Raw genomic sequence first — 23,888 nt, forward strand, 5'->3', positions numbered from 1 at the left:
GGTGTGGGGGATGGTGTGTGGTGCAAGTGTGTATGTGGCGAACTGTGTGGAGACCTTCTTGTACATTCGAAACCCCTGTTTCTCCCGATCTTCCAATCCTAACTCCTCTGATTGGTTGGGGGCGCGCTGGCGTTCATTCTCTGCTTGGAGTGAAACCATAAGTTCCCTTTCTTATGCCACAAGATCCTATAGGGTTTGGATCTATCATTCTTGGTGCTCCTGTGTTTGGGTGTACTACGCCTTTGCCTGTGCATTTTGTTCTAGCATTGTTTGCACGCCCGACTCTGTCTTGTCAACTTGGTCCATGAGCGTTTGGACCACATATTTGCTTGTTGCGAGGTCATCTTTGAGCTTTGTAAGAGCTAGATCCAGCTCCCTAGCTTTTGCACAGTACTCATCCGCTCTTTGTACTACTGCTTGTCCCATGGCTTGGGCACGGATTGGCTATCATGCGTAGAGAGCTTTGCCTAAAGGAGACTAGCTGAGAGCTGTGAGGCTTGTTACTCCCTCCTCTACAAAATTGAGAGTGCGACCTGTGGGAGTTGTGACATGGCTTCAAAGAGGTGTTGTTCCATCAGGTCCGCACTCGATAATTGCTCGGCCAACATGTGGCTATAGCCACCTAGGGGCACGCTGCAAAATTGTAAGGCCTTTGCTAGGCCTACCCATGGAGAGGAAGAGGTGCCACTGGCGAAGGATGTGGTCTTCGGGGGGGTTGTGGAGACTAAGACATAGGGCGTAGTGGGAGTGGTTGGCGTGGCTCAAGCTCCTAGATGGATGCCAATGGTGATTGTTTCATCACCTTGGAGGTCTTCGATGAGGATGGGCTCCTCCTGAACCCGTTTGCCGTTGTTTTGAGAATCCGCTTGCTGGAGTCGCAGTTGTTGGCACATGAATTCTTGCATCTGGCAATCCTCATATTGTGCGAGCAGCTGACTTGGGTCCGATTGCACATGACCGGCCAGAGTGGTGCTTGGTGTTGTCTTTGCTCGCTTGGGCTTGCCTCTATCTCATGCGCTCTATCTGTGCTAGCCTTGTGGCAGATTTTTTGGCTAGCGCGAAGCTGACTGGTGGATGTTGCTACTGTAGGTAGTACAGGACCGGCATGTACAGCATGGGGTTGCTAATTACCTCCCCGTGTGTCTTGAGGTCATCCCTCATTTGGCTGTAGAAGTAGTCTTCCTAGCATAAAATCGTATATCCACTACTTGGCAAACAACCGTTAGACTTAATTCACAAAACCCAAATTTTGTAGGAGTTGGCCGTCTATAGCTCTTACTGAAGTGACGGTGAGGTTTAGGGGTACCTGTAGCTTTTCCCATACCTCACGAGAGATGAAGTTGTGGCTCACTCTTGGATCCATGAGTGCTTTGATGCACATGCGCAGAACCTACAGTTAGTTGCATCTGTTCAGTTGTTGCCTTAAGCAGTGTCATTTGCTTATGTTGTTGGAGTTTAGCATTATGGATTCTGGCTTCCTCAATGGCCCTTTCATCTTGGCCCTTTTTCTCTATGCATAGCTTGAAGGATGGAGAGAGTGAGTGGACCATAGTATCTTTTTAGTTTGCTCCTGTTAAGACATAGCCATCCGTTTCTGTCCCATCAAGGGTGGCTATTTGACATGACCCTTGGGGAGTGATCTCAACCATGTGGTAGGGACCCATACCTTGGTACTTTATCTTGCGTTTTGTATTATGGAAGCTGTATAGGAGTGCCGAATCTCCTTTTTCCAGGTCCTTGTTCTTGAGGTTGCAGTCGAACCACTTTTTACATTAGGCCTTTTCTACCCGGAGAGAGTAGGCTGCATACAACCTTGTCTCTTCTAACCTTTCAAGGTCAACTAGCCATTCTACTAACACATTCTCTATGAGTCTTTCCTTAATGGTAAGATGAACGCTAAGCACTACATACTCCATTAGCATCACTACCTCCAACCCAAAGGCTAGGTTGAAAGGGGTACAATGCGAGTACAATGCGTGGCCACTTTGTAGGAGGTCCTGTAGGCCCATAATGCTAATGAGCTTATGCTCCCAGTTGGTACGACTGGCTTCTACTGTACAAGTGAAGATCTTACAACACGTTTTATTGGAGCTCTCGGCCAAGCCATTTTCCCTAGGGTATTATGGCATTGACTTCCTATGTATGATCATAAACTCACTAGTCAGGATTGCTATCATTTCGTTGAGAAGGTGAGTTTCTCGATCGTTTACTAACTCCAATGGACATTCAAACTGTGTGATAACTTGTTCATATAAGAATTTGGCGGCGGATCTCGCATCGGCCTTTACCGTGGCTCTCCCTTCTACCCACTTGGTGAAGTAATCGGTGGCTAGGATGATGTATCTAGCCTCGGTTCCCTTAGCTGCTGGGCTTATGGGTCTAGTGAAATCGATGCCCCACATCTTGAAGGGTTGATCGATCAGGATTCTGGTCAAGGGCATCATGTTTGCTTTGTGTGGGATTTGGATACGCTGGCAAGGGTCACATCGTTTGATGAATTTAGTTGTGTCTCTGAAGAGTGTTGGCCACCAAAGACCAGCTTGTAGCATTTACGTGCTGTAATATCAGTGGAAAAATGACCTCCTACAATTCCCGAGTGGGCTTCTTCGAGCACATCAATGTATTCGTGTTTGCACACACATCTTCACAGGATGCCATCCTTGCCCTTGTAGTATAGTTGGCCTGCTATCAGTTGATATGGAGCAGCATCCTTAATTAGCTTGTGGGATCTATCCTTCTTAAGGGGCTGGCCCAGGGGTAATTCATTTGCCAAGTAGTGGCTGATTTTGGGGCCCATTCGGGGATGATGTCCAAGAAGAAGAGAGAAGCATCCGAGATATCATCTTCTACTCCCATTGGGGCTTCATTGTTTGGGATTCTTGAAAAATGATCATCTAGTACGTGGGTTTTCCCTTTATGTATAGTGACTGTGAAGTCAATTTCTAGAAGGATTAACATCCACCTGGTGATGCATCCAGTCATCCAAGGTTTGTTGACCAAGTATAGCAATGCTTGGTGGTCCATGAAGAAAAACTTGTTAGCCAACAAGTAGTGCCTGAAATTCTTGACTGCATAGAACATGCCATTGGTGAGACCTTCTCTCTCGGTTGTGGTGTAGTTAACCTCAGCCTCGTCTAGTTGGTGGCTTGCAAAGTATAGCGGGTAATCTAGATTATGCTCCTCGGGTTGGGCTAACACACACCCGATGGCAAAGTTGAAGGCATCAATATGGACGTGGAATATTAAATTGTAGTCAGGAGACCTCAACACTGGTGCGGTGGTCGGTGCTACCTTGAGGGTTTTGAAGGATGTTTGGCATTCCTTTGTCCACTCAAAGGATACTAGTAGTTTGTATAATGGGCAGGCTATGTTCACATAGAACAAGATGAATCTCTTGTCATAGCCCGTGTGGCCAGTAAATCGTTGGATTCCCTTGGCATTGGTGGGGGGTGGTAACTCCAAGATGAGTTTTATTATATTATGGTTCGTAGAGATTCCATTCTAGAACACTATGTGGCCCAGAATGACACCATGTTTGACCCCAAACTGGCACTTAAGAGGATTGAGGGATATGTAGTATAAGTGGCATTTCTCGAATACAAGCCTAAGGTACCCCAGGTAATCATCCCACTTTGAGTTCACACAGGTGTCATCCAAGAAAACTTGCACAAAGTCTCTCAGATACTCTTTGAATACTGTGATCATCATCCATTGGAAGGTAGCAGGGGCATTGGTTAATCTGAATATCATCACCCTGGCTACATACACACCCCATTCAATTTGCGAAGAGGCAATTTTATGTTGATCTTGTGGGGTGATCGACACGGTTGCAACCTGAAAATCCATCTAGGAAGCTATACGCTTCCTTTCCAGCTACCCTTTCTAGAACATGTTTCGTGAATGACAAGGGGTAGTGGTCATGTCTAGTGGCAGCATTAACCTTTTTCAAATCCATGTATACTCTAATTTTTCCATTTTTCTTTAGGACTATTATGATGGGTGATACCCAGTCCTTATGCTCAATCTCATAGATGAATCCCACATCTATGAGTTTCTGGATTTCTTCCCTCACTATGAGTGCGTATTTGGGATTCATAGGGTATGGGCGTTGACATACCGGCCTGGCATTGTCTAGCATGGGGATTGTGTGCTGCACTACTTTGGCAAGCATCCCTTTTATGATGGTGTACTTCCAGGCCATGCAGTCCTTGTACTCTTGCACGAGAGCTATTAAGGCATTCTCCTAGTTGGGGGTGAGATCATTGCCAACAAATACAAGTTGGGGGTCCTGCCCTTCCAAGGCTAGGTTTTCCTCCTTTGCTGGCCCGTCATACCCTTGAGAGCATCCATCTTCCCGACCTTTTGGCCTATTGGTATAAGATCTTGCAATCCTGAATCGTGTAGGCCGTGTAATGAGCTAGTACCATAGGTCATTTTTCACTTCCTCCTTTATTTCTGCCAAGGAAGTGACCCTTTTGGTCTTAGCCGTGCTTGCCTTAGTCGTGCTTTTGGATACTGGGGGTTTGGGACCTAAAGGGGGCTCTTCCATTGCACTTATAGAGCTGACGAGGGAAGTTATCTTACTCACCCTAGTTCCCTACTTGGAAGATAATTCTTGGTGAGCAGTCATGGCACCTACATAGGATAGCCAGTGGAGATCTGATTTTACCCTCACAGTTTCCTTGCCTACCTCTCGTGGTTTGAGCATGTTAATAATTCTTAGGGGAACCACCGAGGTTAGACCCTCAAGCTTTGGAGTGGTGATCTGAAACCCTACTCTTTCAGGGACATCTATATTGGCTAAGCTGTGCATCCAGTTCTGCAAGAATTTTGGCTCAGGGAGAGGTGCATATCAGATGTCATTAGACTCCTTCTCATCCTCTTCCCTGTCATAGTGTTGGAATAGTTTCAAGGAGCTGGTTTGGGCAGTGGTGTTAGATTCTGCGGTGGCAAAGAGATGTCTTGACAATGGGTGGGCCTTGTAGGTGAGCAAGTCCACTCTCATGGTTTTCTCCTCATGTCGCAAGTAAATGTTATCATTACGCCAGTCATGCATGAGTCCGGACATTCGCAAGAAGGGCCTACCTAGGATAACTTCATATTACTAGCCTAGCTTGTTGATGGGAACCTTCAATAGGTTCTGCCCCTTTTTTGGCATCGATTGGTTGGGTTTAGGGTAGGAAGAGACTGGGGGTAAGAGTGGTCTATTCATCCAATTGGATAGATCGGCCATAGGATGGTATTTCCTCTTAGCAACAAGGAAGCGATTGGCATTTTTACCTCTATCAATACAAAGGCAGCCAACCTAGAAATATCACAAGGTTTCTATAAAGCCTATTCTTCCATGGATAACAAGTCCTTGAAGCCATACAAATCTCCTTCCTCCTGGAGGTTTTGCAACACTAGGTCTTCCCGGAACATCTTCTGCATCAGATCTAGTCTAAACACTATATTAGGAAATTTGGGAATTTTCAAGTAGTTTGGGAATCCTAATATGGTTGAGATTTGGCCACACGGTCGACTCTTAGCCCATTATCTAGAAATTAAATCCGCCCTAAACACTATATTAGGGACTCCTCCCAAGTCTCACTTTCAAGTAAGGGGTTAAGATTTAGACACATGGTCAAATCCTAACCCCTTTTTTGAAGTGGGACTTGGGAGATTCCCAAATTCTCTAACATAATGTTCGGAGCTTTTGACTGCTTGAAGCTGAGGTGTTCCTCTTCCTCCACTCTTTCTGGCACCTTAAGCGATTTTGCCCCTCGAGAGCCCTCGGTGGCCCATTAGGTGGGATGGATGAATAGTATCTGACCCTCTACTGGCCTTTAGTCAATGCTTGAACTTCTCTTGGCAGTCCCATACCAAGTTTTGAGCATCTTTTACGTATTGCTTTTCTAGGAGTGGGTCAGGATAGGTCTCCTTATAGGAGGGTGAGGGTGCTAGGCCTTGGGCTTGCATTGGATTGTTTACCTCTCGACTTGGAGGCACTTCAGTGTCACCCTGGGTGGAAGCTTCTTTAGAAGCAGAGGAGGTGGCAAGAGTAGCTTTCTCCTTATCAGAACCGTCCTGGATGAGCACGTGATCAAAGCCGTCGCCTACTTGAATGGCCTTCTTGGACCAAGTTAGGGGATGTGGGGGGATCTCAGGGCTGGGCGACAGGGACCCTTTACCCTTGTGAGCTTCCTCATTGCTTTGCTTAATGCCTTGGCTTGCATCCTCGTGATGACTTGTAGGGGCACTGCGGCCACTTGGCCTTGTTCGATGCTAAGCAGATTGAGGCTCGTGATTTTTGGCGGGATGATTGGGGTTGTCGGACTCCTCGTGGGACAGTCTTGGAATAGATGCTCAGTCCCACACCCCGCACACAAGGGTGTGGGGTTGGTCATGGTTGGATCGGCGAGAGTACAATCCCTATATGGATAGTCCTTCAAGAACTGTGGACCCTCGCATTTGAAACAGGACACCAGAGTGTTTGAGGTACCTCAGTAGGGTCATCTATGGGACCCGGGTAGGTGTAACATTGGAGCGGGGTTCTCCGAGTGATTGAGTTTAGATCTCTTGCCCTTGCGTTCATGGGGGCAGTTTGGAATACAGGGACCTATTGATCCTCTGGCGGGAGGTAGTGGATCAGGGTGCCACTTCCCTCCTCGTAGGGGTAGTAATAGAGAGGTCCATGATTAGGATTTATCTCCTCCCAGTCGTTGGGAACCTCTTCTACCAACCATTGATTGACTGGGGTTATATGAGGTAGTGGGGGTTAGTTGCTTGAGTTCTGTACTAGCTAGGACTAGCCATAGGACCGCCTTCTGTGATCAAGGGGTTAGGTAGGGTCGTTAAGGCTAAAGGGGGTCTCATTTAATACATGGGTTTGGGAAGCGAGCTTGGAAATTGACATTGTTAGGTATCATGGTTTTCCCACCTATGGCACTGTGCACAGTAGAGTGACGGCCTTGCCCTTAGGTAGCACAGGCACTCATTGGAGGGGTGGTTACCATTGCATACCCCACACCAGACATTGTCTCTCCATGGAAACAAGTGGAGGTTGCTCGGCACCTCCTTGGAGGTTTCTATCCTCCACTGCTAGCCTAGCTGATCTAGCAGATTGGAGGGCAGCTCACTCACATCCAAGCCCTTGGGCTCGTTAGTCTCTTCTTGATCATTTCTACACTTGAAGACCTAACTGATGGAGCTATTTCTGAGGGATATGGGGTTTTATCCGACTTTGCCTTATCCATCATGTTGTCACATATGCGGATGGCCACCTTGCTGGCATAAATCGAACGAGGTAGGATTCATCACCATTAGGTGGTCATGCAGCTTCGGGTCTACCAATCTGATAAGGAAGAGGGGCAACAGTCATTTGTCACTCATATGCTCATACTATTCATAGTGAGCATTGGGGTGCTTGATCCTAGCAATGTAATCCATACAATTGATTGATCGGGCTCCATTTATGTCCAATGGGGGCGAACCCCACAATAAAGGCCTCTCTCAATGTCTCCCAGTTGATTTTCTCTTCTAGGGTGAGAACCCTATACCATTGGCCTACTTTGCCATCCACCAAACACATTGGCCATCTCTAGGTCTCTGGGAGCACCAAAAGTTTCGCAAAATTTCTCAAATTGCTCCACGTGGGGGACCAGGTCTCCATCTCCAAGGAACTTGGTTAAACTTGGAGATTGCTATGGGTCGACTCCTCGAGGGATTCACAATCCTATGGGAAACATTGGGTAGGTGGAGGTGGTGTGGCCCCCCTTCCAAGGGAATTCACCAAGATGCACATTGCATCATCAATTAACACTATTTGAGTAGCTAGTAGGGGTGGTGTTGCTATGGGCCTAACGGGACATGGGACTGGCCTTAAGGTTGGCCCTGGTGGTGGTGGTATCCACAGTTCCTAGTATCGGCATTGGAATGGATGTGCCAAGGCCTGCATTCATCAGTGCAATAGGTATGGATGAAAAGGGACGTACTCCCAAGGGAGGTGGGTCCTGGGGCATGGGAACGATAGCTCCATGCAATGGGCGATAAGGTGGGAACAGTGGTGCCCCATAGTTGACGAAGGTTGGTGGCACCTAGACTATTGGGGGTTCATAAGGCGTGATTCCTTGGAGGTTCCTAGCATCCCCTTGGCTGAGGTCTTGCCTCCAGAATTCCCTCATCCATGGATCTTCATCATCCATGGGTTCCCATTGGGAAGGTCTTGCATAGGCAGAGTGTGCTGGGTCTGCAAAGATGGTTTCCATCCCAGTCCGTGGATCTGGAGTTGGGTGTTGCTGACCTTCCCTTCCTGCAGACATGCCAGTGAAGGGGTTCTCCATGTCTACTGACTCTGTTTGGCCTACACGTCTGAACATGTTGGAAAATGTACCTCTCAGCCTGGATGCAACAAAAGGTGTAGGCGAGTTGGGAGAGGCTACACTAGTGAATGGCGCTTTAGTGCCCTTAGTCTCGATGGGCCTTGCATTACTTCGTCCAAGCTCTCCGTCTCGTCGGAGCTAGATAGGTCTTCTTATCAGGGGCCTATTAACGAGTGGAGGCTAGGAATCAAACTTTTGAATACCTAGCTAGGGTGGAGGGTGGGCTAAGTGTAGCTCAAAGCACTATCTTTCGGTGCAAGATCCTTCGACAAAATTCTCCTAGACCTCAAGTGCATGTGGGAGGTCTCTAGCTAGGCACACTCAGCCTGAACTGAGGTTCTTGAATTTTTTCAATTCTTTGGCTACCCAGACGTATCACGATGGTCATGGGGATAGCTTTATGGTGACGGTTGTAGAGTTAGGGTATTGCACTAAACAGCGGGATACTGGTATAATGATGGGTGATAGAATAACTATTGCGAGGATGGGCGACGGGATAAGCATATCATGACAATCGGTGTGATAAATATTGCCATGTGTTTAGCAGGCATCTAATATCCCTACAGGCATAGGGTAAGGCCAAGACAACGGGTAGTGGGGGTATCTTGACCAACATGATGGTTGGTGGCATAGTTATAGCAATAGGAGTGGGGGTCAAAATGGTGACGGGTGGTGGAGTAAGCACAATAGTGACAATCAGAGGAATAAAAATAGTGCGATGATTGGCAGAATAACAATACCGATGGGCCAAAATGGTGACGGGTGGTGGAGTAAGCACAATAGTGACAATCGGAGGAATAACAATAGCGCAATGATTGGTAGAATAACAATAGCGATGGGTAGTGTGATAGACACAACGTGATGATCAACAGTACACGGATATGACCATGGGTGTGGGGGTTGGCTCACCGTGATGACATTGGAGTATCGAGACAAGCGATGATCGACGGGATAGCTCTAGAGCCACGGGTCAATGGCTATCATGTCGGCGGGATAGTAACTCTGACATGTATTTAATTAGGGTGGTGGGTTAGTCATGGTCATAGGTTAGGTTGGCAAGATACGGCTATAGCATCGAGTCAACGTGGTTTGACCAATGAGATACGGATAACGTACCGGTCGGCAAGATAGCTCTATGGCGCCAGCTCAGTAGGATAGTGAAACACAGTGTTGCCGATTGATTTTTGTGGATTTTGGGAAGATTTTCAGTTTCTGTTCTGGTTTTGTTATGCTAGGGGGGTGCACACTACTTAGTTCATGTACACAATGAAAAAAACTTGAAGTAAAAACAACTTTTGCAAGCCAAAATGTAAAATTTCATGAAGGGTGAGTTCTAGAACACAAAACAACATTGAAATCTGGCAAGAATCATCATTTTTTTTGTCTTTTGATCTGTTTGGACATCACAGACTCCTTAGCAATCTCACAAACTAAGTTCCTATCAACTCAAAACACTAAAAAGCATCAAAAACAAACTTCAAATGATCCAAAATGACTTTCCAACAAAAGAAGACAACCTAGCTTTTTCATCCAAACCTCTCACTTCTTAGTGGCAAACACAAGGGCACTACAATGGAAACAAGGGAACACCCAAAACACTCTCTTGGAAGAGAAGAGGGAGCTTGTATTCAAACTTGTGCAAACAACAATGAAGACCAAAGTCAACACTTTGCCCTTTTATACAAGTCACCTATTGAAGGTAGGTCCAACCCTTTTCCTTTTAGCACTCCCCTTCTCTTTACAACCCAAGGCTCTTGTGCCCATAGGGTGCCAAGGCATACTGCTATTCTTTCCATCTCTCCCTACTAGCAGAAACAACGCTTCTGTTAACCATATTAAAGTGCTTCCAGGGACAAACTTAGAATTAGGAGGTGGTCCTCACCGGTTCCCAAATAGCACTTGTGTTAGCCTCACAACTCTAAGGCTTAGGTGATTTGGGGCTCAAACTCCCTCAACGCCCTCACGCCTTAAGTCATTTGTGGTTCAAATTCCATGCATGAGGTTCAAAACCTGGAGTGGCAAGGCTTAACTTCTACAGGACACTTAACAGTAGCTTGCAGCTGGAACATACAACTTGTGCATATTGCCTAGATGCTTTGGTCTTGGGATATTTGGGGATCAAACTCCCTAAATTTAAGCTTTACTCCTTGGCTATTTTTGTTAACATAGACCTAAAATGTGCACGTTTTCTATAGTCTTTGGTCTTGGGGTGTTAGCTGGAACCTACAATCTATGCACATTGCCTCGAATCTAGTCATTGGTAAGCTATAGCTCTGAATGTTAGTATGGGCATTGGTATTACGGTCGGTATATACCAACACTGCAGTGTTGGTATAGGCATTGGTATATACCCATGCTTTAACATAATTATTTAAAAAATTTGTGGGTCAAGATGGGGCTTGTTTTAGTCCCATCTTGCCCCCCAATTCGGTCCAACAATGACACATTGAGGATTCCCACAGATTGTGCAGCTTGGAAGCACATAGATAATCAGTGGCCGGACTTTGTGAGGGAGCCATGCAACTTACATCTTGGGCTCGCCATGGATAGCATGAATCCTTTCGAGTTACGCTCGACATCTTGGTCGACATGGCCCATAGTCATGGTGAATTACAATATCCCACCATGGCTAACAATAAAAAAGGGACACCTCATGCTTGCACTACTTGTGCCACGAAAGTACAAGGCAAGAAATATGGACGTGTACATGGCACCTTTGATAGAGGAGTTACAGATATTCTGGAGAGGAGTGCAGGTATTTGATATTTTCAGAGCTCCTAGACATACCAATGATATTTTGGTCAGGGGTATTTTGATGTGGACCATGCATGACTACCCAGGATATGGAGAGTGCACAGGTACGTGGTTGTGTCTCTACATGTATAATGAGGGATTATGCTTTTATGACTCTCTTTCGCATGCATGTCTTATACTAACACATTCATGCACGCATGCAGGACTTATTACAAGTGGGTACCATGCTTGTCCTGTTTGTGGACCAGGTTTGAAATCGCTTGCACGCTACTCCAAACATATGAGGAAAAATGTTTATGAAGGTCATGCTCGATACCTTTCGCTCAACCATCTCGCACGTGGAGGTCAGCTTGATCCACCACCATCATATTTGAAGGCAAGTGACTGGATTCAAGCTTGGGCGAATGGAGAGGAACCTCCTCCTGGTATGAAGAGGCTATCTATCTTTCACGAGCTTCCTTATTGGGGTCAGTTACAAATCAATCATCTCTTGGATCCCATGCATATCTTCAAGAATGTGAGGGCTACTATTTGGGCACATTTGGTTGGTTCCAAAGACTTGAGAGGAGTGCGAGAAGACTTGCATGCTATGAATAGGATGTCTCGTTTGTGGCCCCAAGTGCATGCTTCGGGAAAAGTTGTCCTCCTGAAAGCAACGAGGATCCTCTCTACGAGGGAGGAGGCAGCAATCAAGGTAGACATTGCCTCTTTTCAAACACCGACAGGGTACATGCGTTGCTTGAAAGGAGCATTTTCAAAGGACAATAAGCTTAGTGGGCTCAAGTCCCATGATCATGGCAGAAGGACTTACAGGTATTCTAAGTAGAATTAGTGTATCGATAATCGTGATGCGTTAGCATAATTATGATTATGTTATATTGTTGACATGACTTCTTTGTTGCTTTGATAGTTCATCCTCCCAATTACAATAAAAGGGTGCTTACAAGAAGATGTTAGAAAGCTATATTCAAGATCTGTGGTATTGTGAGGTATACTTACTATCAAATCGCATTGATTGCATTTTCTTCAATTTAAGCTGATTAATCTGTAGACTGATTATGAAAATATCTTACATGGACATGTGAAATAGGTGGATATCTCAAAAAGAGATCTCCTGAAACTCCATATCGAGCATCGAGAAGGCTACAGTAGAATCCATCAAAGCCGTATGCTTGCTTGAGAAGCACTTTCCCTCGAGCATTATGACAACTCAAGTCCACTTGCTTGTGCACATAGTTGATGAGGTGGCTATTGCAGGTACCGTTCATAGTCGATGGATGTTTTTTCTCGAGCGGTTTATGAAAACTTTAAAGGGATTTGTAAGACAAAGAGTAAGACTAGAAGCAAGCATGGCAGAGGGATGGCTTGTGCAAGAGTCATTAGTATATATCATAGAGTTTCTTGCATCCACGGATCCCGATATGCCGCAAGCTTGGCATAACAAGGATGATGATCGCATCATTGGCGAGGTTTCCCAAGGAAAAGGGATTGAAAGAAAGATGAGTGAAGAGCAAATGGAGAAATTCAATAAGTTTTGTATCCTCAATAGCCCTAAGATGCAGAAGTGGATTGAGAGATATGAAGAGGATATGAAGTGGCTAAAGCAGAAAGAATAAATGCAAGGACAAGATTCAGAGTAATGTACAGGTGATCGCAACCATATCCACGGGATTCGGCTCTTCTTCCCACTCACATGTCACTTGATTGGTACAGTGCATTATGGTCATATGGATGACATTTTTGCGTGGAACGCATCGTTTCAAAGAGAGTCACGTATGATTGTGGAGTCATGGCTAACTTCACACAAGATAGCCGAGCAAGTGCTTCAGATACCAATCTTCTCTCCTCACAGTTGGATTATTGTGTGGAACCATACACGACATCTGTGAAGTTGATTTCAGATGATTTAGTATTTTCATTCTTGATGTAAAATGGTTTAGAACTATTTACAATGGTCCCCATGCCGCAGTGAGAAAAGGTAGTAGCTGTTTCTTTGCAATAAACTCCACCAAACATTGGACCAATGAAAGTGATACTTTTGTTCTTCCTGAGCACTGTGAGCAGGTGCATACTAATTATTTAATTAATCAAAGCTTTCATTTTTAAAGATCCATTGATACATGTACTTGAGCATATTTTCATATATACAATTGATGACATTTGGCACCCATCTTCAATATAGGCGGTTTTTCATCCAAATGGTTCTGATCCAAGATGGTGGTACGTGATCCAAGTTGCACCATGAAGTAAGCAAATTTTTGAAGATAGAGATGTGGATATGGAGATGCCACTACCAATGCCGGATCCAATTGATCCCAATGAATCTAGCGAAGAAGATGAAGATCACAATATGAGCCAAGAGGAAGATGTGCATAATGACATCGCACGGGAGGAAGATGGAGATCATGATATTGAGGAAGAAGACAACAATCATCAAGAATCACCACACTTTATTGAAGAAGATGATCAAGTACTTTTAGGTGAACGTACGATGCTAGAGTACGATGATTATATAGGAGATCAACTCGGTATAGAGTTGGAGATAGACTTGTTTGGCGCCTTAGACTTGGCTCAAGATGAAACAGTTGATGTAAATGCTCTCAATTGATTTTTTTCATCTCAAACTTGGACATGAATATATGAGCTTCAAAGGCTTGATGTACATGCTCTCATATTTTTATCTCTATGAGATGAAACATGTATGAAAATTTAAAAAAATTTGTCATTGGAAAAAACTAACTTTTAAGGCCTATATGAGTAAAAAACCTCTTTGGAAAACGTCGCTATAAAATAGTATATCAATGTCGCTATATAGCTACACTTAAAAGTCGCTATAGCAACTTTTGTAATAGTCGCTATATAGCGATGTTTACCTAACGTCACTATATAGCGACGCTTTACGAGACACGTTTTTCATAACGATGATTAGTGCCCCATGCGCCCTAAACATCGGTACGTAAACATCGCAATTAGGATCCGTGTGTAGTAGTGTAGCAATGCCAGCAGACCCAAAAAACACTGGTGGTTTGCACAAAAACTTGCATTTAAAGTTAGGAATGATAGTATAAATATGCTCTAAAAATTTGGACATTTTAGATGGCTTGGTCAATGGTGCAGATGGAATATTCAAATACTCAAGTAAAAATAAAGAATCACATGTTCTTTGGGTCCTCTTCAATAACAACATCGGTAAAATAGCACGTCTCAACAAGAAACATATCTACAACTACAAAATCCCATCCACTTGGACACCAATACATCCAATCACTCGTGAATTCAAAGTCGGGAAAAACCACTTCAATATAGTCTCTCGAACATAATTTTTGATACAACCAGTAGTAGCTGCTGCAATAACAATCCACTGTTCTCAAGGCCTGTCCATGGACTCACTAGCATTTGATCCCTCTTCCATCAAATCCCATGGCCTTGCATACACTGTCCTATCCTGTGTACGCAACCCTAAAAATTTATTCATCATCAATCCAATAGAATACAAGGTGGGGATCCCGCTATGGCCCTACCTTTTGGAGTGTCATGGAATATCGGAAAGGTAAATGAGTGAAAGAGAGGAGAGAAAAGAGGTGAAAAGGTGTATGTGTGTGTGTGTGTGTGTGTGGTGGATGGGCCATTAAATAAAAGTAGGGACATGCCTATTTTAGCAAGAGTAATATAAATGTGGTGTCATACAAGAGACAAAGAGAGTCTCCATCTTTAGAGAGAAATACCTAACAAAAGACAAAAGCTTTAGGGTAAAAGACAAAAGCATTTAGGACCTCAGAAGCAAACAAAAAGCTTAAACCCTAAACACATTAGAAACCCTTAAACTTCTACGAACCCACCTTTGAGCCTCATAGTGACCATCATTTGCAAGGTCAAATTGACCAAATGAACTAACTTCAAAACTATGGCCCTTGATTAGCAACTCACTAACCATCATCCCTTAGGACCCTTGAAGGGCCAACTAGCACATCAAAGTTGATTCCAATGTCCTCAAAGAATTTGAACGCTTGAAAAATCAATGATTATGGAGTACAAAATAAATAGACTTCTCTCCAACCATGATAATAAACATGTAACATTGCAATCAGTGCACGCCCAAGACAAGTGCGCAATCCTCAGCGGGAATGCAGGCTTGTTACCAGGGAAACAAGCCGGGACATGATGGTAGATAGAGTGTAGACTCCTCCTATTGACAAAAACATCGATGTACAAGCTACAAGGAAGATGAACACGCTGGGCCGACAGGTTAGCAGTTGGTGCTGTAAATCCGCCATGAGGCAGCGTATCTCCTCTTGATAGATCAAATAGTAGTCCTTTTCCCATTTCATCCAGTTTTCCTGACCCTGCCGCGCTTCCTCATGAGGCTGCAAGCGTTTCCTTAGCACCATCATGTCTGCGTCCACGATATTGGAGCAGTCACCTCCGTCCAAATGCCGAAGATGTTGAGCACGATTAGCGGCTTCGCGCCTCGCGATCAGTTCCTGCAGGCGTTTTCTCAACATCATCATACTCGCATCCACATTGTCCGCGTACTCACCTGCACAAAACTCAGACATGCACGTCAGTTGATCATCTTAAAGGATCAGCAACTCGTTTCCCTTTAAAGCTCCATACCGCAACGACGGTAGTGCTGACCTCCACCGCAATCGTGACGAACGGTGGAAGGGAGGGCAAGCGTGGGGAAGGGGAGGGCCATGAGAAGTGAGGCGAAGATGAAGCGAGGCACGGAAGATCTGAAGCAGTGGCATAAAAGAAGCAAAGAATAGATCTTTTGACTATAAGCATCCAAAGCCGGCCGTCTTGCCACGTGGATCCCTCCAGGCCTCTCGATCTGAATTCTTTCTCCCACGTTCCTGATTGCAGACGTCCTTTTCTGCTTTGTCTCGTTTCATTCACCACAAAAAACAAAAAGAATGCCTCCATTATATTTAAACAAGGTGAAGTTCCTGCAATTGGCCTGCCTTTTGTTTTTTCATGGCGTAGTGGACTTGTGGTGGGTTTTAGTTGGAGTAATGGAGTGTATAGGAGTGAGTGGTCAGACCACTATACATAGTTTGTGTAGGTTTTTTTTTTGTGTTTGGGTCATTTGTCCATATTTGGTCAATCGTAGTTCTGTGAATTGTTGTTGGTGCAGTTATTTGTTGCATCATATTGTTTGGTCCATGAGTTGTTGGATTTTATTTGCCACCGCTGCGCCGTTGGAGTGGTAGTGAAAGTTGAAGTCACCTATGATGTATGTGGTGATATTTTTGTTTATCGTGGTCATTTGTGATTGTATGTTTTGTACCAGTGTGCTTGTGTTTGTTGTTGGTGATTTGTATAGGTAAGATGGCAATTTCTTGTTCACTTTGCGTACAAAAAATCATTAGTAGGCTTGCACATATGCTCTCTGCTATACTGCTTTTTGATGTAGCCATGTGACATTGTCTTTGTAATATGTGGCGAGGCCTAGGCCTTCTGTTGTGCTGGTGTTTTTGAATTTTGGCATGGCTAAAGTTGGTAGTTTTTTTGGGTGCGTTTCTTGGAGGCAAAGAATGGTAGCGGCTAGGATGCTGTTTGAATGCAAGAGGTCATCGTAGTGTGCCTTTTTTACCTTGTGTTCAATGTTTGTAGTGTGTTTTCTTTGTTTTGTTCGTGTGCAAAGTTTTCTTGGTCGAACGACCATGGGTAGCAAGTTTGCAACCTTTTTATTTCTTGTAGAACTACTGTGTCTACCTTTATTTTTTTAAGTTGCAATGGGGAGAGCAAATATAGGTTTTCAAGTGAGCGTACTCTTGACAATGCAATGTATACTAGACCGCGTGTTTTTATTTCCTTGGGGTCGAATGCCATTGTTTCCAATGTTAGTCCTTAAGAATGATGGATTGTCCTGGCAGCAGTGGGTTGTATTGGAAACTGTTTTCTTGTGATTGTGTTGAGCTGGTTGTTTCCTATCTGGAATTCCTTTGCAATGCGTGTCATTGGTGTCCATGATGATGGTATCTCATTGTTGTACAGGTTTTTGTTCTCGTAGAGAGTGCGTGCTCCTGCTTTGGGGTCAATAAATTGTATCCAGACAATGTGTGGTTTGGCAAGGAAGCATTTTCCTTTGAAGACACCATCTGCCCCGTTTACGATGCAATCGTTGATATCAAGATTTCCTGAGCAAACTTCAATGATCATACCTAGTTTGAGTTGGAGTTGTTGATGAAGCCCACATGTTTTCCTGTGGTCTTTTGGGATTGATATTTTTTGGTTTTAGTTTTTATGCTTGATGTCAATCACTTTGATTATGTGAGGTTCTTCTTTGAATGTATTGAAAATGTACTCATTGTGGTTGTCTTTCTTGTTGTTTGTGAAGAATAAGTGCAGTATGCTTTCTTTGTTTGCTTGTGTCTTGAAGTGGTTGTTGTTGAGCATTTGAATGTCATTTTCTATTTGTGATCCCATGCAAATTCTATTTAGGATTTGTAGGAAGCCCTTGTTTTCCTGGCGCATGGGTTCTGATAGCTCATAGTGTTGGATATATGTCTGCCAGAAGGAACCTGGCCTAGATTGTAAGAAAACAATACAACGTCTATGCTCAATAGATAACAGGATCTCGTATGCAAGAGAGAAAAGCAGATAGTATGGAGAATCAAAAATTGGATTACTGTAAAATTGATACAATAGATGGCGCTGCCTCCCAACCGTGCGCCCATGTGTGAGAAGCTTCAATGGCATGCTCGAAATAGTAGAGCACGGAGGCTAGATGCTAAGGAAGCAGGGTTGCTGTAGCCAGTGATGATAATGGGCTTCACAGGCTTGCTCTTATATAGCCACCACTCATAGTTGGTTAGACCTAATTGGGTGACCGACCCAGTCCACCCAAAATAGCCGACTGAGGGTCAAAATAGAGCAATTGATCTAAGGTCAACGTTTGGCCCAGAGCCATCTGGGATCATCTCGGGCTCCAAACAGGCCCCGCAACCCGAGAGTGGGCTACCCCAGGAAATGCTCTGTCTACCCTCAGTGCGGTCAGTCATGGAATGCCTTCCCGCACTTGCATGTAGCCTAGTTGGCAGTGTGCCAACTCTATCTGAAGCCGTCCAGCCATCAGGCTACACATGGCCCCCATCTGGTATCCAAACCAGGGCCTACCGGATAACCCAACTATTCAAATGCCTTCTCCTCATATGGGGGGCTTACAAGTAGAGTTAGCTGGTTCTCGCATAGTTACACGAGAGTGGAGCATTGATATCTAACACCCCCCCTCAATGTCCACCCGAAAGTAAACTTACTTTTTCGGCCCAATGCCAAGTCGATGAAGATGCCTCTCCAGCAAGTCTCTTCCAAAAGCCTCCATGAAGCAGCTGAAGGTTTCTTACTAGAAAAGGCCTGAAGTGGAATCATTCCATTCACAGCCTTCGTTTAGCTACAATTTAGAATGTAAATTGTCGTGTTACATGCTTCAGCCTAGAAAGTCTTTGGCAAATCTTTCCCTTTCATCATACTCCTGTAGCCTAATAGGAAAGATCGTGTTGTTTCCTCGTGTAGCCTAACAAGACATTCATGCATTGTTGAGTGATAAGAGCCAAATCCTTCTACTTGAGTCATGTTGTCATGGTTGCGGCTGAGTTGTGTAGTGTATCTTGCTAAGTCCGTGCTAGAACTTATTGTAAAGAAAGTTGCTTTGAGTATTCTAGCAACTGTTGCATGCTGAGTTGAAGGGTAGAAGCAGTGTAAGCAGACAAAGGCATCCGTGTTTTGTGGGCATTGTGCAAGAAAGTCTAGACTTGTTCCTCAGGTCTGATGTCAATGTTTAAGTCCATTTCTTTACACAAGATTTGTGATAGCACAGTGTGAGCTGAACACCTTTTTGGTTTCCTGTACAAAATTTTTTTTTGATAGTGCGAAAATTTGTATAAACAAGTAGCTACGTATGCATCTATAAATGGCTATGTACAATGTGCCAATAAAAACTACAAATCAAGCAAGGAATCCAAACAAGCAAATCTCACCTATGTACATAGCAAGACAAACCATGTACTCCATCCTAGCTAAGTAGCCTTTACAAAGTTTGTGACATAGCCCAAGCTATTCACCGTGAACTCGACCATTGGGTGTTTGTCTAGTAACATTGACCTTGTTGCAACAACGCTTAGACTATGAAATTCAAGGAATGGACAATGCAATCCCCGTCCACATGTGGCCCACGAAGCTGCAAAGCCACCTGGTTGCCGTGTCGCACAAGGTGATGCACCCCTTAAGGCAAGGCACTTGCTGAATTGTCTGGACGTTGTCACAGCTATAGCAGTATAGCCTAGCAGGGTCTCGGCTTACTCGCACTCCTCCGTAATTGTTGCAATGGTATTCAACCAACGGATTGTTCAAGCCAACAAAGTGTAGCACACCAGCAACCTTCCAAGAATTATTACAGCTGGAGTGAGGTAGAAGCATGTGCAGAGTTGTATTAAGCATTGTTGTGTACCTTCAATCCATATCCTAATTGTGAGACATGTTGTGCAAAGGCATTTTCTAAAGTTGTTTGCAAGCTGCCTTGTGGAACATTCTTGAGAATGGTAAAGTCGAACGTCACTCCTAGTGCATGTCGGGCCCGCATGTAAGAAATGTTCTTAGCCACGTACATCACAATTCCCTCGTCAACAAAGTCCTCAATGAGTTGGGTAAGTGTGTGTCTTCTATTCATGATGAACGATAGCTGCAACGTAGATGGAGCAAGTCAAGTGCTGATTGCAAATGGAGAATTTAGCAAGCTACAACTATGTTGCGATGTGCACGTATGGTTGCGCACTGATCCTCAGGATTAAGACCATCTGCCACAAAGACTTGGTCCGTTGACGGGTCATCTAAATCAACTTTGATGATGACAAATGCAATTCTTTCAATTACCATGGTGAAAGGTGCTTTGAGGGTCTCTAACTGATACGCTACACTGGGCATGTAAACATATATGACGTTGTCAAGGATATGCTGCCCTCGAAAGGCTCACCTTTCAATATCACTGTTGTGGCATCTAGGTGTAGTGAAAAAGATAAAGTTCCTCCTTCCCCTGAGCCTCGCTTTGCAAAGATGGGCCTTCTACCCTGATGAAGTCATCTACTTGTAATGCATCGCAAAACTGAGGCACAAACGCATGTGGAACATGTAGAGTAATTATCTGATCACAGTTTTGGTCAGTTAGATCAAGTTGCATAAACACGGTGTATGTAGCATCCTTGGCTTTGAATGTCCCATTTTTTGCAAGGACTTTGCCTTCAAAAGCAAAGCAATGCAGGACATACTCCAACAATGCTTCTATCAGCAAAATCAGCAAGCTGTTTGCGTTGGCGAAGAGTGTAGGTGCTAGCACAATGGCTTGGTTGTTTGCATGTTGCATGCCTGTAGGTGATGCTTAAAATTGAAGCAATGTTCTAAACTTTGTTTGGCAACAATACCTTTTTTAACCTGCTCTCCGCATTTAACGCGTTTATTTAAAACATCAAGCTATGGCTCCTCTTTTCAAATATTGGAATAAGTTTCACGCTTTACATCAACAACAGTCTTTCTTCCTAGACTGGTTGCTTAAAAAAAAAAGAACCATAACTCAAACAATCTCACTCTCAAGTTTCTCTTCGCTAGGAGTCATACAACTTTTGAAAACATTGAAAAAAAAATAAAGCATGAGAAATCAAGAAAACTAGAACGCTAAGACTATTTCTTCTTACCACCTACCTCAACATCAAGGCCAAGGGATCAAGAAACTTTTGCAATGGCACATCAAGCGATGCAAGGCAAGAAGCAGAAATGCATCGCACACGGTAAGGTCTTCTAGTATGAAGCCTACCAAGGAAGAGAGTAAGGGGCCCTAGCACTTAGATATGGGAGAGTTAGCATATCTGGCCTATTGATCCAGCTAGGCTAACAATGAAGGGCAGAAACATCCAAGGAAGCATCGACCCCACCTATTCCCTTGAAGAGAAAATGTTTGGTGTGGGGTATGAAATGGAAATAATCCCTCAAATGAGTGCCCTTGCCTCAAGGCAAGGCCAATACTCTATTGTGCACACTGCTATAGATTGGGGAACCACGATACCTCCCAGTGCTAGTTTCCAAAGGTCCTTCCTCAACCAATCTACTAACAAAGGCCCCAACCAGCCTTAATGGCCCCACCCAACCCAATGAATGCACCAAGAGCCCCTCTTGCCTATCAAGGGAAATGTAGGTCACAACATGCTCCGTTAACACCACTCGTACTAGGACCACAACCACCCTTACCTTGCATAACTCTGGTTAATCAAGTATTGGTGAAGGAATTACCTAGTGGTTGGGAAGAGCCTGAGCATGATCATGGCCACCCTAACTATCACCTTTATGAGGAAGGAAGTGGCATCATAAGCCACTACATTTTACTTGAGAATCAACATGTCTCAGTATATCAAATAGCCCCCATACCCCAGAGGGAAAGGGACATGAATTCTTTAGCACACCCCAATCCAATGCTATACATGTCAAGGGCAACATAGGGCAAGTGAATTTCCATATAAGGGAGCAATGAGCCCTCTCGTGTCATGCTTCAAATGCCAAGGGCCATAAAGGACTATCCTTACAAGGATCTCACTCCAATGGTGCCTTCCTCAACTGGGCCCACTTCCTTGGGTGTTGGATATGGAGTGGAGCATTTATTTAAGGATTGTCCCCTAAGGAGGCCAGTGACTCTAGCCACCCCACCCAAGCACTAGTATTAGTTTGCTAAGCATACAACAAGGTCAAGTAGCAGTAGTGCCCTTGAAGGTCACCATCATGGGATGTAGGTAAAGGGCTTAGGCAAGGAGGTGAAGAAGTAGGCAAGGAAGGGGGGGGCTTCCACGTCTCAACTTCTTGAGGTGATTCAGTCCCCACAGACCAACGGTTACCAGGGTAGGTGAAGGAACGAATCAATTGCTCATCTAAGACAATTCACATGAGGAAACAACCATCCTGGCCACCATCTCTGCAACTGGATGAGCCCCTTCCTTGGATGATCCTAGTATGCCCCCATATCCAGACATAAACAAACCGAATCGATAGGGCCTAAAGCCTCACCTCCACACCTGCTCATACAAGAGCTTATCCAGACCCAGTCCTAGAGAAACAATGCTTAATAGATGCTCATATATTACATCACATATAATACCATGTGACCACGGTATAAGGCAGGAAGCTAGAGGGCTTGGCAGCACTTGCATTAATAGGGCCTAAAGGTCTTGGGTCTAGGGTCATGCCTAGGCCTACGCATATATGAGGTGGTGCATAAGGAGTCCTAGAAAGGGCTATAAAGAGAGGAAACCCTTGTGGGACATGTGGCACCAAAGCTAGAGGCCAAGTGGCAAGTGCTGAGCAAGGGGGAGTATTCTGGAAGGAGAGCTCCACATGGAAAGTGGATGAGGAAAGGAACTAAAGGTAGTTCATGAGAGGTCTCAGAGGAGCTCACGGAATCCGTGGTTGGAAGGTAATTGCACAGGAAGCCCTCTATGTTTGACGAGATGTGTCGTTGGTATCTGAGCCATTATAAAAAGTAAAGGGAGCTCTCACAATCGGAGACACAGAGTTTGTACACGCAGATGCACAGTTGAGCGGAGACTACCAAGACTTTATGTGCCTTCTCGTAGCACTATCTACAGCGATGCCCTTCATGCTACTGGACTGTTTAGGACTCACCCATCCCATCCATTTATAGCTCAATTTGTGTAGAGGTTCATTTGACTTCAGAATATCTGCAATCGTTGTGCTCTCAAAGCCGTGCTCCTCCAGACGCTCAGGCTGACTTAGGCATTCCTAAGTCTTAACTCCGAACATTGGAAAAGAACCAGTCGAGAAGAGATTTCGGTGACGTGCAGGTGTTGCAAAACTGCTTCCATGAGGATCTTTCCACTAATTCCATGCATAGAGAAAATCCTTCCAATGCCTAGCATTTTGATAGATTACTGAAACCTCGATTCAAGGGAAGAAGAGGGGAAGAAATAGTGGCTTGATAGAGGCTTAAAGGCTTTCAACTCCTGTGCACATTGATTTATGTACACAGAGACACAAGAAGCAAAGGAGGCCACTGCCACATCATCCCAAGGTTTAAAAACCTTTGGGAAAAAAGCCATTTCATCTCATCGCATACATTTCTACCCCGCTCTCCAAGGCAGTCCAAGTCATTTTAGCCTCTCCAAATTTAAAGATGAGGTTTGAAGATTAAGTGGAGAAGTTTGAGAGCGGGATTGGAGAATTATAACTTACGTGGTGCAACAAGAGCGGGTTCAAATTCAAAAGACATATCCAAAACTTTGAACAAATATCAGGGAAGTGGGCATCATATTTTTCTCTTTGACATAAAGCGCTTTGCTTTAGAATTTTTGGAAAATACACATCTTTAAAATGACAACTCTAGAAAGGAATGCTATGGTTAGAGAGCCGAGAAAAGGGCTAGAAAAGGAAAAGCGATAGTTGGAGAGGAAACACATGAGGAGGCACAAATTGAAACTCAAGAGGATAACGTGGAAATGGAGGACATAGACTATGGTGATTATGGAATTCCATATATGGAATTCACTAAACTTGAAACTTGAACGCGAAATATAGAAACACAACTAGGTTATTAGTGATATATTAAAAACCCTAGCTGAAGTCATAACTAAGTTAGCCGATTCTCAATCGGTAACTATTTGCTAAAAAATAACCGATTCCTCCTAATCAATTTGAGAGGTTCACCTCTCGACTTAGAGAAACCTATAATATCCTTAAGGACTTGAAACCACCAATTTTTAATAGGGAAGAAAAAGAGCATAA

General features: G+C 44.3%; 1 protein-coding gene across 1 annotated transcript; it reads right to left on the minus strand.

The window, feature by feature from the left end:
- Window positions 1-15,229: 15,229 nt before the first annotated feature.
- LOC147882408 (uncharacterized) lies at window positions 15,230-20,036 on the minus strand. The gene is made up of 3 exons (XM_087400236.1): window positions 19,888-20,036; window positions 15,750-15,847; window positions 15,230-15,651 (listed from the first exon to the last, which is right to left on the minus strand). The coding sequence occupies exons 1-3, from the start codon at window positions 20,034-20,036 to the stop codon at window positions 15,230-15,232; spliced, it is 669 nt and encodes a 222-aa protein (XP_087256362.1).
- Window positions 20,037-23,888: the final 3,852 nt, after the last annotated feature.

The sequence above is a fragment of the Dipteris shenzhenensis genome, chromosome 29 (genome assembly GCF_047967505.1).
Source record: "Dipteris shenzhenensis isolate YYH24624 ecotype China chromosome 29, Dip_SZ_1.0, whole genome shotgun sequence".
In the NCBI taxonomy this organism is placed as follows: Eukaryota; Viridiplantae; Streptophyta; class Polypodiopsida; order Gleicheniales; family Dipteridaceae; genus Dipteris; species Dipteris shenzhenensis.

What these genes read in the sequence shown, in the direction of transcription:
- LOC147882408 (XM_087400236.1), bottom strand. Translation starts at nt 20,036, where the DNA reads ATGCCCAGTGTAGCGTATCAGTTAGAGACCCTCAAAGCACCTTTCACC. An exon ending in GGTCTTAATCCTGAGGATCA is followed by an intron (nt 15,848 to 19,887) that starts GTGCGCAACCAT and finishes CCACTGCTTCAG; the next exon opens with ATCTTCCGTGCCTCGCTTCA. An exon ending in TCGTCACGATTGCGGTGGAG is followed by an intron (nt 15,652 to 15,749) that starts GTCAGCACTACC and finishes AGTTTTGTGCAG; the next exon opens with GTGAGTACGCGGACAATGTG.